The sequence below is a fragment of the Sinocyclocheilus grahami genome, unplaced genomic scaffold, assembly GCF_001515645.1.
Source record: "Sinocyclocheilus grahami isolate Dianchi unplaced genomic scaffold, SAMN03320097.WGS_v1.1 scaffold1324.1, whole genome shotgun sequence".
NCBI classification, from domain to species: domain Eukaryota; kingdom Metazoa; phylum Chordata; class Actinopteri; order Cypriniformes; family Cyprinidae; genus Sinocyclocheilus; species Sinocyclocheilus grahami.
This window is the reverse complement of record NW_015506503.1, coordinates 362,841-378,970: the sequence shown is the minus strand read 5'-3', so window position 1 is coordinate 378,970 and position 16,130 is coordinate 362,841. Positions and strand designations below refer to the sequence as shown.

The following is a 16,130-nucleotide window of genomic DNA, read 5'->3' as shown; positions in this document are numbered from 1 at the left end:
TTTTTTTCCCCACTGTATATATATTGAACCTGATAAATTCAGTCAACAATTCAATTTGTGTAACAATTCAATAACAACATTTCATCTAACATATAAAAAAAGCTTTCAGTTATCAAAAGAAAGAAGATGAAATTTGTGTTTTTATTGCTTTAAAAAAATAATAAATAACAGGACACCAGTTTGTACCCTGCATCAAACATACCTCAAGGATAAAGTTCTCAAAATCTCTCTCTCCAATGAAACAGATCCCCATGCTCTTTCAGAGAAAACAAAAAATTGCATTTACATTATATTTAGTCATTGAGCAGACACTTCTGTATCAATTAATCAGATTACATTTAAAATACTGAGCACTACTAAGTGTCACATTTCTTGTGCCCGAAATCTTGGGTCTTGTATAAAAGACTTCATTTAGTACCTCTTTTTTCTTTAGAACATGCTGGAAGCCAGCTTCAGCAGCTATTTTCTTCACAAAGTCTTTGGTTAGCCCAGCTAGGGGAAATATTGTGTGTCGCAGAGCATCCTGGGAAATCTGACTGAGAAAGAATGTCTGGTCCTTCAAGCGATCAGCACCCTGATAGAGCCGCACAGCTAATGAAATTCAGAAGAAGAGAAAAGCTCAATGTACAAACAAATCCCAGATATTTTAAATCTCTTAAATCTCACAAAAACTGCCAAGAAAGGTCCATGTCCATATTTCAACCCAAAAATCAAAACAATGAATATAACACATTTTGCATGAAGAAAAACTTATTTTTACTCTTTTTGTTTGTTTTTCATTGTGATTTTATTTTCCCATTCTACACAAGTATAGAATTTAAAGTATACATCATGGTGGTATTTGTTTGTAATTTTAATTCAATTCAACTTTGAATTAAAAGAAAAGAAATGAATGATAAAATAAAATATACAACTTGTGTCTTCATGATTTCCATTACTTATTCAGCAAAATATATATATAATGCTATAAACACAATTGATTTTCCTGTCCTCTACATTGCATGGACAGATGTTATACGTACGCTTTCTCATTTCAAACCGATCTCTGAAGAGGGTTCTGGGAGGTGGAACGTACTTCTGTTGAAAAACCTCCTCGTCCTCCTGGGACGTCCGGGCATAGTGTCCCGTTGCCATGGCATCAGCACCTGTTTTCAAATAAGACTGTGATGATGCTAAATATGCAAGACACCACATATAAACATTTATAAAAAAAATAATAATTCTTGACAGTTTTTGTAAGATTTAAGAGATTTAAAATGATGTGTTCTTAATTTGTTTTGATGTCAGTTGTATCTGTGGTTTGTTTCTAAGTTGATCTTTACTCTACTTCTGAATCTTATAACTTTTTTCTGCTCATATCTTAAATAAGCCCTTAAAGGGATAGTTCATCCAAAAATGAAAATGTGATGTTTATCTGCTTACCCCCAGGGCATCCAAGATGTAGGTGACTTTGTTTCTTCAGTAGAACACAAATTATGATTTTTAAGTCCAACCATTGCAGTCTATCAGTCGTATAATGCATGGCAATGGTAACAAAATCTATGAGAGTAAAAAAAAACATGCACAGACAAATCCAAACTAAACCCTGCGGCTTGTGACGACACATTGATGTCCTAAGACACGAAACGATCGGTTTGTGTCAGAAACCGAACAGTATTTATATTATTTTTGACCTCTGATTCACCGCAATGTCCAAATTCCTTGAGCACGCGTACGGCATCCGGTGCGTGAGGTGTGTACGCGCTCTGGCGTAGTTTACGTTAATGGGTGTGTTGATATCCAGCCGAAGAGCAATCAACCATAACTTCAGGCGAGCAGGCTCAGAAGTTGGGAATACGTGGAAAGTCACCACTCCCGAATGAGTTTGCGCGAGAGAACGTAATCTTTTAGTTTTAAGTCGGTTTGAACAATCCGGATAAGCACAGGTAAGTACCATTTTCATTAGCCGTCGTACCTACAATGACTGTGCACTGTGTAACCAATGAATGACGTATACGCGCGAGAGATCACTTCCGGCGCTTGTGTAAACTACGCCAGAGCGCGTACACACCTCACGCACCGGATGCCGTGCGCAAAGACAGTTGGACATAGTGGTGTATTAGAGGTAAAAAATTATATAAATACTGTTCGGTTTCTCGCACAAACCGATCGTTTCGTGTCTTAGGACATCAATGTGTCGTCACGAGCCGCAGGGTTTAATTTGGATTTGTCTGTGCATGTTTTTTTTACACTCATAGATTTTGTTACCATTGCCATGCATTATACGACTGATAGACTGCAACGGTTGGACTTAAAAATCATCATATGTGTTCTACTGAAGAAACAAATCTTGGATGCCCTGGTGTTAAGCAGATAAACATAACATTTTCATTTTTGGGTGAACTATCCCTTTAAGAGATATTCCGAAGTAAAACCATCGTCTAGTTGCATTAAAAATCTACACAATAACAAAAGCACACAAATAAGAGCTTTAAACTGTATTCATTTAAATAGAGTTATAAAATCATAGCTCATGCCATATTTCGTTTTAACCTGGACAAATAACATTTCCAGCATTTTAAGTTGTGGACCCCTTAAACTCAATTAACACTAGGGTTGCAAAAAGGTGGACAATTTCCAGTAAATTTCAGAAATCCCGGAAACTTTCCAGGATTTTTGGGAATATTATGGAAAGTTTTCCGAAAATTTACCAGAAACGTTCCACCCTTCTGCAACCCTAATTAACACTATAACAAATAGGAACATTTCTGCACCTCCTTTCACTTATCCTTTGTTTAAAAAAAACAAAGTATCAGTCAAGTCCTATTTTGCATGTCTTTTTCCTGGAAAACACTACAAGTTCATCAATCCCACTTAACTTACCTAAAGTATTAACTGCATACTGATAGAAGTGCTTAAACTTGATGTGTTTGTTACACATTATGTCTGGATTTGGTGTTCTGCCCTTCTCATATTCCCTAAGAAGATTGCTGCGAAAGAAAGAAAGAAAGAATATGAGCAAACGGTGTACAGCCTTTTAAATTCAATGATCTTTCAAATATGAACTACTGTGATATTTACCTAAATACTTCATGCCAGTATTCTTTAACATATGAGACCTGGTGGAAAGGCATATCCAGCATCTTACACACTTTATAAGCATCTTCACAGTCTCTCTCTGATGAACAGACCCCTCTCTCATCCTGAGAGTCCCAGTTCTTCATGAACACACCAGTCACACGATAGCCTGAAAGCAGAGAAACACACAGCATTTCTTCAAGCAAATGATGCTAGTTTGAAACACCAGAAAGTGTCTTCTTGTCTGCAACTCGGCATATTTCACTTTATATGCATCGTTGTACCATTTTTACACATAACAGACGGATTTTCTGGAAAGTTTTTCTTTAAAATGTTTGTTAAAATGCTGCTTTCTGCAATAGTTTGCATCAAATTCAAATGAAAACATTCAAACAAAAAGTTGACTTGACATTCATACATAGGTCACAGTGATTTAAGTTTCCAAATACTTTATTGTTGTTACAATACAATCTAGAAAAGAGTATAATAAGCACATTATAGTATTTAACAAACAACTTGTACATTACATTAGGCTATAATTATTTATATATATATTATAGAATTATAGCATGTTATTTTATACATCAACACAAAGCACAACAGAGTTTATGTGCCCAGTGAATGGGACTGTTAATTTCGTAAAAATGTGTAAAATTGTAATGAATTTTAAGTACACTGATATCTTACCCATTCTTTTGAGTAACAGTGCACTGACAGAACTGTCAACCCCTCCAGACATAGCACACACAACATGTCGAACTACACCCATGGCACCTATTTTAACATGCGCTCAAATACATTTAATCAGACAAGTAAAGAGAAATTAAGAGACATTTCACGCCTCTGCTATGAAGGTCGCCATAAGTAAAGTTCTTTTCAAAATATCGACCGATCGGAAACAAAAGACCAGCACTAACGAAAGCATGGTTCCGGGCATTGCTCTCGGTGGAACTCCTTAAACGGTAACACTGCAAGTCGTGTCGCGTTTAAAGTCCACAGAAATATAATAAGCAGCAGAATGGTAATTTTCCAAATTTTTTTAGATTAAATAGGCGTGACTTTATGGTCCGAAGGTTTTGAAACATTGAACGTTTTGTATAAAGGTTAATATATGCTTTAATAAATCTAACATCCCACAAATGATATCGCATAACACATTTCCATAAGCGTATACAAGCAGCCGAACTCTGTATTTATTCGATTTCAATTATGATACTTTAGCGTAACGTTACAAATACATCAAGTAGGCCTACCACAAATACCTATCAGCATGATATATATTAAAATATTAAGTATTTATTTATATAATGCTGATATTTGTTGCATAATTTAAGCACAGACTGTAAAAAAAAAAAGAATTTAAGTCCAGACTGGATTCTTATTTTTCTTCTGAGCCATCGAGCTCCCTCTGCAGTAATAAACAGATTATGCCTCATAACGATTATTGACTGGTAATGTGCCACCCAATGATTTTCATATTCATCAACGGGTCTTTCACCGTTGCTCGTGATAACCACAAGTTGCTTGCTTAATTTGGAAAAGCAGCTTTCTAAAAGCCAGCATTATAATTTTGGATTACACTTTCGGTTTTACGGTAACACTACCATCCTGAGATATTGTTTGTTAAAGCAGCAGTATAGTGCAACTAAATGCAATTCAACTGTAAACTTTCGGGCTGTTATGTAGAAGTTTTATGGTTGGGAACTTGGGATATATACCAAAATAAACTATTATTTGGCACCATTCGTTTCTGAAAATCTATATTAATGTTGTATCTAGTAGGATTTGTTTATTTCTCTGTTGTTGTTTTTTTTCTTCCCTTTTGCCACCTCATACAAGAACATATGGTAGAACAATCTAAAGCTCTCCTATGTGCAATGCATTAGCAATCAAAACTAGTTCGGTTAACAAAGTATTTATTTATATAATGCTGATATTTGTTGCATAATTTAAGCACAGACTGTAAAAAAAAAGAATTTAAGTCCAGACTGGATTCTTATTTTTCTTCTGAGCCATCGAGCTCCCTCTGCAGTAATAAACAGATTATGCCTCATAACGATTATTGACTGGTAATGTGCCACCCAATGATTTTCATATTCATCAACGGGTCTTTCACCGTTGCTCGTGATAACCACAAGTTGCTTGCTTAATTTGGAAAAGCAGCTTTCTAAAAGCCAGCATTATAATTTTGGATTACACTTTCGGTTTTACGGTAACACTACCATCCTGAGATATTGTTTGTTAAAGCAGCAGTATAGTGCAACTAAATGCAATTCAACTGTAAACTTTCGGGCTGTTATGTAGAAGTTTTATGGTTGGGAACTTGGGATATATACCAAAATAAACTATTATTTGGCACCATTCGTTTCTGAAAATCTATATTAATGTTGTATCTAGTAGGATTTGTTTATTTCTCTGTTGTTGTTTTTTTTCTTCCCTTTTGCCACCTCATACAAGAACATATGGTAGAACAATCTAAAGCTCTCCTATGTGCAATGCATTAGCAATCAAAACTAGTTCAGTTAACACATTTGTTAATGAAAACAACAAGACACAATAATTCTTTTTAAATGATAAATTAATTAATGTTATAAAACGGATAGTCCCGGTCCTTGATTCTGATTGGCTGAGCCAAGTTCGAAGCTGTTGTAAATTACTCTACAAACACACACCTTTGTGGAACTTTGTTGCAACCACAACCGTTTCTGAGGAACTACATTGTTTTGGTGGAAGAATAATGTTTTTATTCATATCATTACACTTTATTCGCTCGGTTTCATTTTGTGAAACCGTACTACGTATATGGAATAACCGTGTTATAAAAGCAATAATCCCCGTGAAGCCGTGGTTTACAGTGAATTTATAACAGCTAAGGGGGGGCTGTTATAAAATCAGTCAAATTCTCGGGGCTTATTGCTTAAATAAAATATTAAAATAATTATCAAAGAAATCTAACTATAAATATATTTAATCACAACTACTTTTACGAATTTTAAATTTATACGTATCCAAATTTTTTTTTTTTTAAGCTATACATCTAACAAAGTTTCACTGCTCGAGCAAGAACAATGGGAGATGTCTCAGCAGACAGCATTACTATCGAGATGCTCAGAGAGGCATGTGGGACTGTCAGATGCAGTCCGCTGGATGTGATCAACACACCGATGATCCCATGGTCCCAAACCACCCTTCCACTCAACAACCCCTGCAACATTCACATCAAACTGGAAAACATGCAGAGGACCGGTCAGTTTGTGCTAATTCTGTTTGCTCAGGTTATGCAGTGTAGCGATGTGTAAGCATATCATGTTTCGTTTTCTTTGCCTCTGCCACCAGGTTCATTTAAGATAAGAGGTGTTGCAAACCAGTTTGCCCGGATACTTAAAGGGGGCCATTTTGTGACCATGTCTGCTGGGAATTATGGAAAGTCTTTTGCATATGCATGTAGGCATTATGGATCCAAAGGCAAAGTGGTGATGCCAGAAACCGCCCCCATCTCCAGATCTGTTCTGATACAAGTATGACACTCTCATGCTGACACGGTTACACTTTTGTCATAATTGAATGTTTGAACAAAATGTGCCAACCATTTGTAGAGTTTGGGAGTTGAGGTTGAAAGAGCGCCAACTCCTCGTCTCATGGATGTTGTTAACCGAAGTGTTCAAGAGGACAGCATGACTTTCCTACATTCCTATGATGATCCGGATCTTATCGCTGGACATGCCAGGTTAAGTACATGTCTGGGATAGATCACCCAAAGCAAGGAAATCCTGTCATTATTTACTCACCCTCATGTCGTTCCAATCATGCATGACTTTTCTTTAGTTGAACACAACAGAAGATATTTTGAAGAATGCTCACATGATTTTGCTCATATAATGAAAGTGAATTGTGACTGTTAAGCTCCTAAAAGAACATAAAGCACTTTAAAGGCATCATAAATGTAGTACATACAGCTTTGAATAACATTATAGTTGAATAAGAACACGCTCTCCAAAAAAGGTACAGCATGTGTCACTAGGGGAGTAGTCTTTCAAAAGATACACTTTTGCACCATATTTACCCCTAAAGCATGTATATTATTACCTTAAAGGTACATAGAAGTATCTCTTTTCTTTCTTTTTTTTTTGGCTGAGAGTGCATGATAAATGTAACTTATGCATCAGTAATGGAATGCATTATAATTGGTTCACTCATCCCAGTGTCTTTTGGAATGGTAGCTTAGGTTTTGAGATCCTGGAAGTTGTACCCTATCCAGATGTTGTGGTTGTTTGCTGTGGTGGAGGAGGGTCACTTGCTGGTGTGGCAGCTGCCATCAAACTGTCTGGTTGTGAGAACACAAAGATCTATGGAGTGGAACCAGAAGGAGGTGAATATTCAAATTCTTTTTTTACAGTAAGGTCTCATTTGCTACATTAGTTGTCAATGAGCAATACATTTCTTACAACATTCATTAATCGTTAGTTAATAAAAATGCAATTGTTCATTGTTTATTCATGTTAGTTAAAAGATACAACTTTGAAAGTAAAAAACTAACAGCATTTAGTAATCTTAGTTAATGTAAACTAATGTAGTTAACCAATAAATGGATCTCTCTTGTAAAGTGTTACTGAAAAGGTTAACGACGAACCTTCAAGCAATCATATTAAGGGGATTAAGAAGAGCATAATTAAACTTTCATTACACTTCACTGTGTCTTGTGATTTGTGCCAGGAACAAAATACATAATGGAAGATAATGAGTTTGACAAAGCTGATATAATTGCACCATAAAAGATGGTAGCTAAAATGTACTTTTATAAAACAGATAGTTCCAGTCCTTGATTCTGATTGGTTGAGCCGCGTTCAAAGCTGTTGTAAATTACTCTACAAACATACACCTTTGTTTACTTCTGTGTGTTGCCATTTTGTTGGAACCACAACCGTTTCTGAGGAACTACATTGTTTTGGTGGAAGAATACTGTTTTTATTAATATCATTACACTTTATTTGCTCTGTTGTATTCTGTGAAACTTTACTACGTATATGGAATAACCGTTTTATAAAAGCAATAAGCCCCGTGAAGCCGTGGTTTACAGTGAATTTATAAGAGCTAAGGGGGTTTTAGACACTCCGCTTCACGTCGTGCCTAACAACGCCCCTTAGCTGTTATAAATTCACTGTAAACCACGGCTTCTTGGGGCTTATTGCTTTATTATAAAACGGAGGGTTCCGGTCCTTGATTCTGATTGGTTGATCCAAGTTCGAAGCTGTTGTAAATTACTCTACAAACACACACCTTTGTTTACATTTGTGTGTGTGTTTACATTTGTGTGATGCAACCACTTTGTTGGAACCACAACCGTTTCTGAGGAACTACATTGTTTGGCGGAAGAATAATGTTTTTATTAATATCATTACACTTGCTGTTTTATTTTGTGAAACCTTACTAAGTATATGGAATAACCGTTTTATAAGCAATAAGCCCCGTGAAGCTTCGCGTCGTGCCTAACAACGCCCCTTAGCTGTTATAAATTCACTGTAAACCACGGTTTCTTGGGGCTTATTGCTTTAGTTTGAACCATGCGGTTATTTTGTACGGTGTCACTCCCTTAATTATGATGTCAGATCAAATCATAATATGTAAGATGGAATTTCACAGCATGACAGTGTTGAACAGAAAGTGCAGACAAATCATTGTAGAATTTTTTATATATATATATAGACTGTGAACGCATATTTTAACTTGGCCTCATGTTGTTCCAAACCCATAAGACTTTAATTCATCATAAAAACACAAATGAAGATATATTCTCTGATCATTTTTGTGCATCCATCAAAAGTCTAGGTAATCAACGTGGACTAACTCATTAATGGTGAAGAATGAGTAATTGATTTTCTGACAGAAAGTAAATATTTAAAAAATAAAAATAAAACTAAGGCTAAGTTCAGTATCCCATTAATTAAATGACTAGTAAGTGAATGACACTTTTGTTTCTCTGACATGTTCACATAAACCCTCTTGACTTTCAACAGCATGCACAATGTACAAGAGCTTCATTGAGAAGAAGCCTGTTGGTATGGATGCTAAAAGCATTGCTTCAGGGCTAGCGCCACCATTTGCAGGTATGAATTCTACTTTGAATAAAACTTTATGGAAGCGTTCATTATAACTTGACATTATTTGGGCTTTTTGAAACTTGTATATTGGGATTCACCCTCAGGTTCTTTGCCATATGAGCTGTGTCAGAAGTATGTGGAGAACATTGTGCTGGTGACCGATGAGGAGATCAAATCTGCAGTTGCCATACTTTATAGAGCTGGACTCGTGGTTGAACCTTCAGGCACTGCGGCTTTCGCTGCCGTCACGAATGACAAAATCCCAGATATCAATGGCAAGAATGTGGTGGTCATCCTCAGCGGTGGAAACATTGGCAAAGATGAGCTTAGCAACTTTCCTGACTAAGTCAAAGGCTTATTTAGATAATAATCACATTAATAATGTTTCTAAAGCATATATGGGCTGTGAAGTTCCATAAAAATCATTGTATGGAAAAGAGTAGCATAAATGATGGCAGATTCATGTTTGCGATAACAACTACATTTTGCCAAGTCGTTTATGGGTTTATATCTAGTTAGTCATAATCTCTTGTTTTTATGATGAATTGCATTCATATTTTAAGTGCAAAACACTAAAATGATAATGTATCCTTTTTAGAAGTGAAAATACTGTGAATAAATAAAGTGACGAAACATCTCCACAACCCTGCTGCGTTATATGTGCAACAGAAAACGAATAGGCCTATACAGATTGTGTTGTTTGTTAGGTGACTAACATAATAGCTTACACATCATTTTATAGCTGTGCTAAACTGTACCCTACTGCAACATTTTCTTTTTAACATTCATTACATTATTCATATTGACTAGTCTTGCATATTTCTCATGCTGGAGATCTGGATGATTTTGCAACTTATTCAAACCTTCCAGAGGGAAAGTGACTTGTGTAGACGGCTATGGCTATGTTCAGACTGCAGGCGAATTGGATATTTCTGCACTATTAACTGCAAGTGATCAAATCAGGATTTGTATGTCCAAACATCACCAACTTGTCTGCATGAGTTACGGCGTAGGCGTACCCACGTTTTTGATGAGGCTTTCAAAACGGATGCAGGGGAAAAAATGAAGGTGCATCATCTCAGTCTGCAAATGAGCACCTTGTCAATCTTCAAACTCAGTGATAGAGGAGACTGGTGTATATCGTGACGTTTCGTGCTGTAGTCACAGCTGGCCTCGGCTTCGTTTTGAATACTGTACTGTACTTCCTTTGAATACTTCATTTAAATACTGGTTTTGACATTATCGTCGAGTCGCATTAAGAGTGATGCAAAAGACTATTTACATTCCAATTTGAGCACACCAGTAAAAAGCCGATTCAAATTGCATTTCCAAGCACCTCCAAATGTGTTTATTTTTTTTCTCGCTGTCCAGACGTTCAAAAACCCATCTGTATAATATCTGGATATGCAAAAAAGTCTGGACATCTCATCACATGTAATCTGATTTTGTGAACATGGACAGCTTATGACTAAACGTAAATCGGTGCTATAAAGGACATTTGTTTCTTGCTGATACACAACTGACCTATTGAGGTGCAATATAAATGTTTTTTCATTAAAACAATGAGTCCTGCTGGTATACTTTTTGGTATGAATCGACTATGATCAAGTCATTAAGCCATTTTAAGCTTTATTTATAAGAAAAGTGTCCAGGCTCTAGAAAAATTTTGTCTTATAATATATATATATTTTTTTTCTCTCAAGACAACTTTTCGATGTATCTTTTTACAAACTGACTCTAGTTGGAAACTGTATATATAAAAAAACACTGTATATTTTAAAATGGTTCACTCACATCTGCATTAAAGAATGTTAACAATGTGTCCTAAGATGCTATTTTTTTTTTTTTTCATAAAAAATGGGATATATACAATATTTTTATCAATAGGAGATCTGACAAGTAGAAATACCGTGTGGGTTTATTTAAAATAGAAACATATCAACGTATCGATTAGCTATGTGACATCTTTAGTGGCCATCCTGCAAACAACAGCGTCCAAAAGACTGCCACACTTTTCCTCCTGTGGTGCGACTTTGTAGAGCTGTAATGAGAGACACAGATGTATTTTTCAAACAAATGCAATAAACGAGGAACCCTGTTCTACATCAGTACTGATTAAAAAGAGACATACCTTTTTAATCTTGGAAACATCAGTCAAATCAGACACTCGATCAACGCCAACCTGTTGTCCGTCCACCTTTGAGATGATGTTATCGATGCTGAGGGTCTCGTCTTTGTTGTGTACTAACACAATGTGAACCGCACTGTCACTGTCTGAGATCCCAAACCTTTTGAATGCTTCAGATATCTGCCAAACACTGAACTTTGTTAAAACGGCACACTGCAAACAAATAAAGATTTCGGCTGTGCTCCTGTACTGAAATATATCACTCACATTGTTTGTGGGTGAAAGATTAAAAATGATTTCCGAGTAAAGGCTCCGGGTTTTCATTTTCCCATTTTTATGTAGGTGAACTGCTTTATTTGCTGCCACCAAGATCTGGAATGCATCCACAACCTTTAAAGGGAAAATGAAACAATTCAGCTTTGCCAACACAGGAATAAATTCTATTTTAAAATATATTCAAATAGAAAAATAGGTATTTTAAATTGCATTAATGCTTCAATCACAATATTACCGTTTTTTATGGTAATATCATATAAATGCAGCCTTGGTGAGCATTAGAGACTTCTTTCAAAAACATTTAAAAACTAAGTTTTGACAGGTAAGTTAGTGTGTGTATATATTTGCATGTTCAAAAACGGTATAGCCATGGCACCATCCAAAGCAGGGTATTACCATGGTACTTTTTACTAGGCATGTTGAATTTCTGTATATATAGTATATAGCCATAAATGAGTTTGTACATGATTTGATAAGTGTTCTCTTACCATTGATGGATTGATCAAGGCGCCTTTTATTTCTCCATTCACTGCCATTTTTCTCAACTCCGTCGCATTTTTTACATCTTTGAAGAGCAGTTGAATCACCGTGTATTCAGGAAACAGTTCTAAGTCTTGCGTAAGATGCATTATTAATACTTTAGTATTCAGTAAAACATGAACGTTATCTAGACAGCATGCGGTACCCAGTGTTGGCCACACACGGAACAATAATAATGTGACACCGTCATTTGCTGATGGGAATGTTCCGATTTGGCCAGTTTCAGTCGATGCAATTGTGTAGGTGATATTAACTGTATTACAAAGCCCTAAATTAAATAATATACAGCCAGGTTTTAGTTTATAAAGTATATGAAAACTACAGAAACAAAACACTCGGGCAGTGGTTAGTATGCGACAGTTGTCTGAAATGGGCGGGGCCTATCGGCTCAGAAGTCGTTTCTAATTGGTCGACTAGCTATGATCGACATATATAATAATCCTTGTTTTTTAAACTCTTTTTTTTGGTGTATTTTTAATTCAGTGTCATGTTTTTTCGGGGGCTCTACACAGATGACAAATTTAGTCAATTCATATACTTGTAAAGTCGAAAGGAGATTGCATGGGCACATCGCTTCTGTTACTTTCTGTTATTTATTGTCTTCTTACTAGAGAAGAAATCATTGTGATTTTTTTAAATGAAGAATTTAAGAAGGAACATATCATAGTATAGGTGATGTACATATTTACTTACAAGAGATTTATTAGTATTTTAATAGTCTGTGACACCATCGGGATGGAACTGATTGTTCACGCTTCCGGTTTAGACACGGACGCTAGTATGTGACGCACCAGTAAGCTGTCAAAACCCTAAACTTAAAAATGCGGCTTTTGTATATATGTGCACATTTTTGACAATCTGAAGAAAGATCGATTACAAGGAATGAATGCTTCGCATACTGTCTTACTCATCCTCGTATATCATTCGTTTCCATACGTGTATCATCAAAGATCGAGTGTTTTTGTGTTTGTTTGAATAAGGATGGAGAGGTTTGAGGTTTATGTCTTCACTGCTCTGTGCAGCATTAACTTTCTCATATCCTGCCTCCTGTTCTCCAAAATCACACGGGAGCAGAGAGATCCTTACATGGATGAGATATTCCATGTTCCTCAAGCCCAGAAGTACTGTGAGGGGAAGTTTCATGAGGTATGATTGTTAATGGTGCTTGAGTTTCTCAGTGTGTTTGTGTTTTTGGACATGGATGCTCATGTGCCCCTCTCCACAGTGGGATCCGATGATCACCACTCTTCCCGGGTTGTATCTGGCTTCAGTGGGTCTGATCAGGCCTGTGGTGTGGCTGGCGGATCTGAAGGGCAGTGTGGTCTGCTCTACTGCCATGCTGAGATTCATCAGCCTGCTCTTTAACAGTGGGAATCTCTACATAATCTATCTGATCATCTGCAGACTGCACATGAAAGATAAGGTGTCTGATTGGTTTTTTTCTTTAAGTTTATTTGGGGATTTTTCCATTACGGTCACATCATTGAATTGCCTTTTTAGAAAATATTGAAAAATACCCTGAATAATCTGGCTGTGGCCTTGATCAAAGTGTAAAATGTGTAGTTTTCATATTGTTTGTAATGTTAATGACGTTGTATAACAATATGTAATGCTTTTTTTTTTTTTTTAAAGGTTGGTATCATGGTAATAACAGCCGATTTGACTACATTTCTAATTAAAAAGTCAAATTTCCTTGATTTTAAAGCTCTTCATAATAATAATAATTTATTATTGAGGGGATGCATGGCTAGGAGGCAAGCCAAAAACAAAGAAAGACTGACAATTTTATTATTATTTAATCTTTTTATCACACTAGTAGGCATGGAACAAATTGTTTGTAAATATAATATAGAAAAAAATGTGTATGTGTATATATATATATTACACACACATTTTTTTGTACTTTGTATGTATATACTTGTAGTAAATATGTCCCCCAATTTTCTGACGCAGCTGTGACTGTTATTTACACATTTAAAACTCATAATTGTTGGGTGTTGCTGGTTGCTAAGATGTGAAGTTATGTAAAAAAATTAATGATAAACCATAACCAGTTGTTACAGGTAATTATAAGCATATATAAGCATCATAATTTATTATATATTAATTACTAAGAGGGTAAGCAACAAAATAAATAAATACCATTTGACACTAATATTATATTATATAACAATATTGTAATATTATGATTTATCCCTTAAAAATATTATATATATATATATATATATATATATGTATGTATAATTACCATACAGGACAGAATTTTCAGTAAATATAATAGGAATTTCATAGTAAATACACAGTAACCAAATGTAGTCATTAACCGTAGAAGCTGTGACTGGTGCTTGCACATGTGTTATGTGGTTGCTAAGATATGAATGGTTTTTCAGCATTGTGTTGGGTTGCAGTCTATCTTATTTTTAGCCTTTTTTTGAATTGTCCACCAGGTGAAAAATGTAAATCCGATAGCTTAGAAAATGTAGAGCTTCAACAAAGGCACCTGGCAACCACCCAAAACAACTTAGCAATTGTATAGCCTTGTATTTAAGTTGAGTGACGCCTTCAGATCAGCTCTAAAGTGTAATACTAAGGTGTTCTATTCCACTCTCTCTCTCTCTAGTCCCGTTCTTCCTCTCGTCGAATGTTCTCTGCCCTGGCTCTGTCCACGTTTCCAGTGCTGTACTTCTTCACGTTCCTGTATTACACTGACGCTGGCTCCACATTCTTCACCCTCTTCATGTATCTCATGGCGCTGTATGGAAGCCACAAAGCAGCGGCGCTTCTCGGCGTCTGCGCCGTCCTCTTCCGCCAGACCAACATCATCTGGGTGGCGTTCTGTGCTGGCACCGTGGTGGCTCAAAAAATGGACGAGAGCTGGCGGACTGAATGGAAGAAGCGAGATGAAAAATCACCTTCTCAGGTCCCTCTAACCATCAGTGGGGCAATGAGAGTGATGCGTTTCCTGTTGGAATTCCTCAAAACGCCCAACAATATAAAAGCCGTGGTCTTGTCGACATGGCCATATATTGCCGTAGCTGTTGTTTTTGCAGTTTTCGTCGTGTTGAACGATGGAATTGCGGTTGGAGATCGTAGTAGTCACGAAGCATGTCTGAACTTTCCTCAGCTGTTCTATTTCCTGTCATTTACTCTTATATTTTCTCTTCCTACCTCACTGAGTTACCAAATGGTAGTCAGGTTTCTACAGTCTTTACGAAAGCAGCCCTTCGTTTATGCCGTACTGATGACGTTCTCCCTGTTTTTAGTCTGGAAATTCACGTTTGTTCACAAATACCTGCTTGCAGACAACAGACACTTTCCATTTTATGTGTGGAAGAGGATTTTCCAGAGACATGAGCTCGTCCGTTTCCTTTTAGTCCCTGGATATGTGTTTGCAGCATGGCACTTTCTAGATACTTTGAGGTCCAAGTCGCTGTTCTGGTTTTTGTGTTTCTCCGCGTGTCTGGTGGCGGCCACTGTTCCGCAGAAACTCCTGGAGTTCCGATATTTTATCCTTCCGTATCTGTTATATCGCGTCCACATCCCTGTACCGTCTTTACCCAGACTGCTGCTTGAGTTTGGCCTCTTCACCGCAGTTAACACAGCTACAGTTTACATATTCATCAATAAAACATTTCAGTGGCCTGACAGTACGGCTGCGCAAAGATTCATGTGGTGACACAAATATGAATTACAATTCTTATTCTCACATTTTCTATCCACAGAGAAAAAAATGAGTGGTGTTTTCACTATTTACCAATTAAAAACATATATATATATATATATATATATATATATATATATATATTTCAGAATATGAGCCATGCTCCAGCTTGGTTTTGCTGTTATTGTTATGTTAATTAGTTTGTTTTAAGCCACTGGTGATATTAAGTTATTTGTAAAAGTGTATGAGCAGGATTTCGTTTTAGTTTACTTTGTATGCTATAATACATATATTATATGTATATGCAGTTACTGTTAAATGAAACCATTCCTCTGACCAACCCAATCGACAGGGAAGTCGTGGCCCAATG

General features: G+C 36.3%; 4 protein-coding genes across 5 annotated transcripts in view; 2 read left to right on the top strand and 2 right to left on the bottom strand.

Moving 5' to 3' along the window:
• Nucleotides 1-3,993, bottom strand: part of trmu (tRNA 5-methylaminomethyl-2-thiouridylate methyltransferase) — a 7,201-nt gene extending 3,208 nt beyond the window's left edge. Inside the window, exons 1-6 of the mRNA XM_016255251.1 lie at nucleotides 3,745-3,993; nucleotides 3,061-3,226; nucleotides 2,863-2,969; nucleotides 1,023-1,145; nucleotides 419-591; nucleotides 203-256 (exon numbers count right to left, since the gene is read on the bottom strand). Coding sequence (XP_016110737.1) covers nucleotides 203-256; nucleotides 419-591; nucleotides 1,023-1,145; nucleotides 2,863-2,969; nucleotides 3,061-3,226; nucleotides 3,745-3,826 — 705 coding nt within the window. The 5' untranslated portion in view covers nucleotides 3,827-3,993. The remainder of the gene's footprint in view (nucleotides 1-202; nucleotides 257-418; nucleotides 592-1,022; nucleotides 1,146-2,862; nucleotides 2,970-3,060; nucleotides 3,227-3,744) is intronic.
• Nucleotides 3,994-4,529: 536 nt separating this feature from the next.
• On the top strand, nucleotides 4,530-9,791 carry srr (serine racemase). Of its 2 annotated transcripts, none has more exons than XM_016255255.1 (7): nucleotides 4,530-4,651; nucleotides 6,087-6,303; nucleotides 6,394-6,575; nucleotides 6,654-6,784; nucleotides 7,278-7,426; nucleotides 9,072-9,161; nucleotides 9,260-9,791. In XM_016255255.1, exons 2-7 carry the CDS (start codon nucleotides 6,126-6,128, stop codon nucleotides 9,499-9,501), a joined length of 972 nt encoding a protein of 323 aa, XP_016110741.1. In that variant the 5' UTR covers nucleotides 4,530-4,651; nucleotides 6,087-6,125; the 3' UTR covers nucleotides 9,502-9,791. The 2 variants fall into 2 exon arrangements, with proteins under 2 accessions (XP_016110741.1, XP_016110740.1); XM_016255254.1 differs by lacking the exon at nucleotides 4,530-4,651 and adding an exon at nucleotides 5,148-5,269.
• Nucleotides 9,792-10,970: 1,179 nt separating this feature from the next.
• On the bottom strand, nucleotides 10,971-12,431 carry LOC107569227 (EKC/KEOPS complex subunit Tprkb-like). Its single transcript, XM_016255257.1, has 4 exons — nucleotides 12,048-12,431; nucleotides 11,551-11,673; nucleotides 11,287-11,463; nucleotides 10,971-11,196 (listed from the first exon to the last, which is right to left on the bottom strand). Exons 1-4 carry the CDS (start codon nucleotides 12,186-12,188, stop codon nucleotides 11,110-11,112), a joined length of 528 nt encoding a protein of 175 aa, XP_016110743.1. The 5' UTR covers nucleotides 12,189-12,431; the 3' UTR covers nucleotides 10,971-11,109.
• A 467-nt stretch (nucleotides 12,432-12,898) lies between these two features.
• Nucleotides 12,899-15,822, top strand: LOC107569225 (putative Dol-P-Glc:Glc(2)Man(9)GlcNAc(2)-PP-Dol alpha-1,2-glucosyltransferase). Its single transcript, XM_016255253.1, has 3 exons — nucleotides 12,899-13,245; nucleotides 13,325-13,522; nucleotides 14,720-15,822. The coding sequence occupies exons 1-3, from the start codon at nucleotides 13,081-13,083 to the stop codon at nucleotides 15,773-15,775; spliced, it is 1,419 nt and encodes a 472-aa protein (XP_016110739.1). The 5' UTR covers nucleotides 12,899-13,080; the 3' UTR covers nucleotides 15,776-15,822.
• Nucleotides 15,823-16,130: the final 308 nt, after the last annotated feature.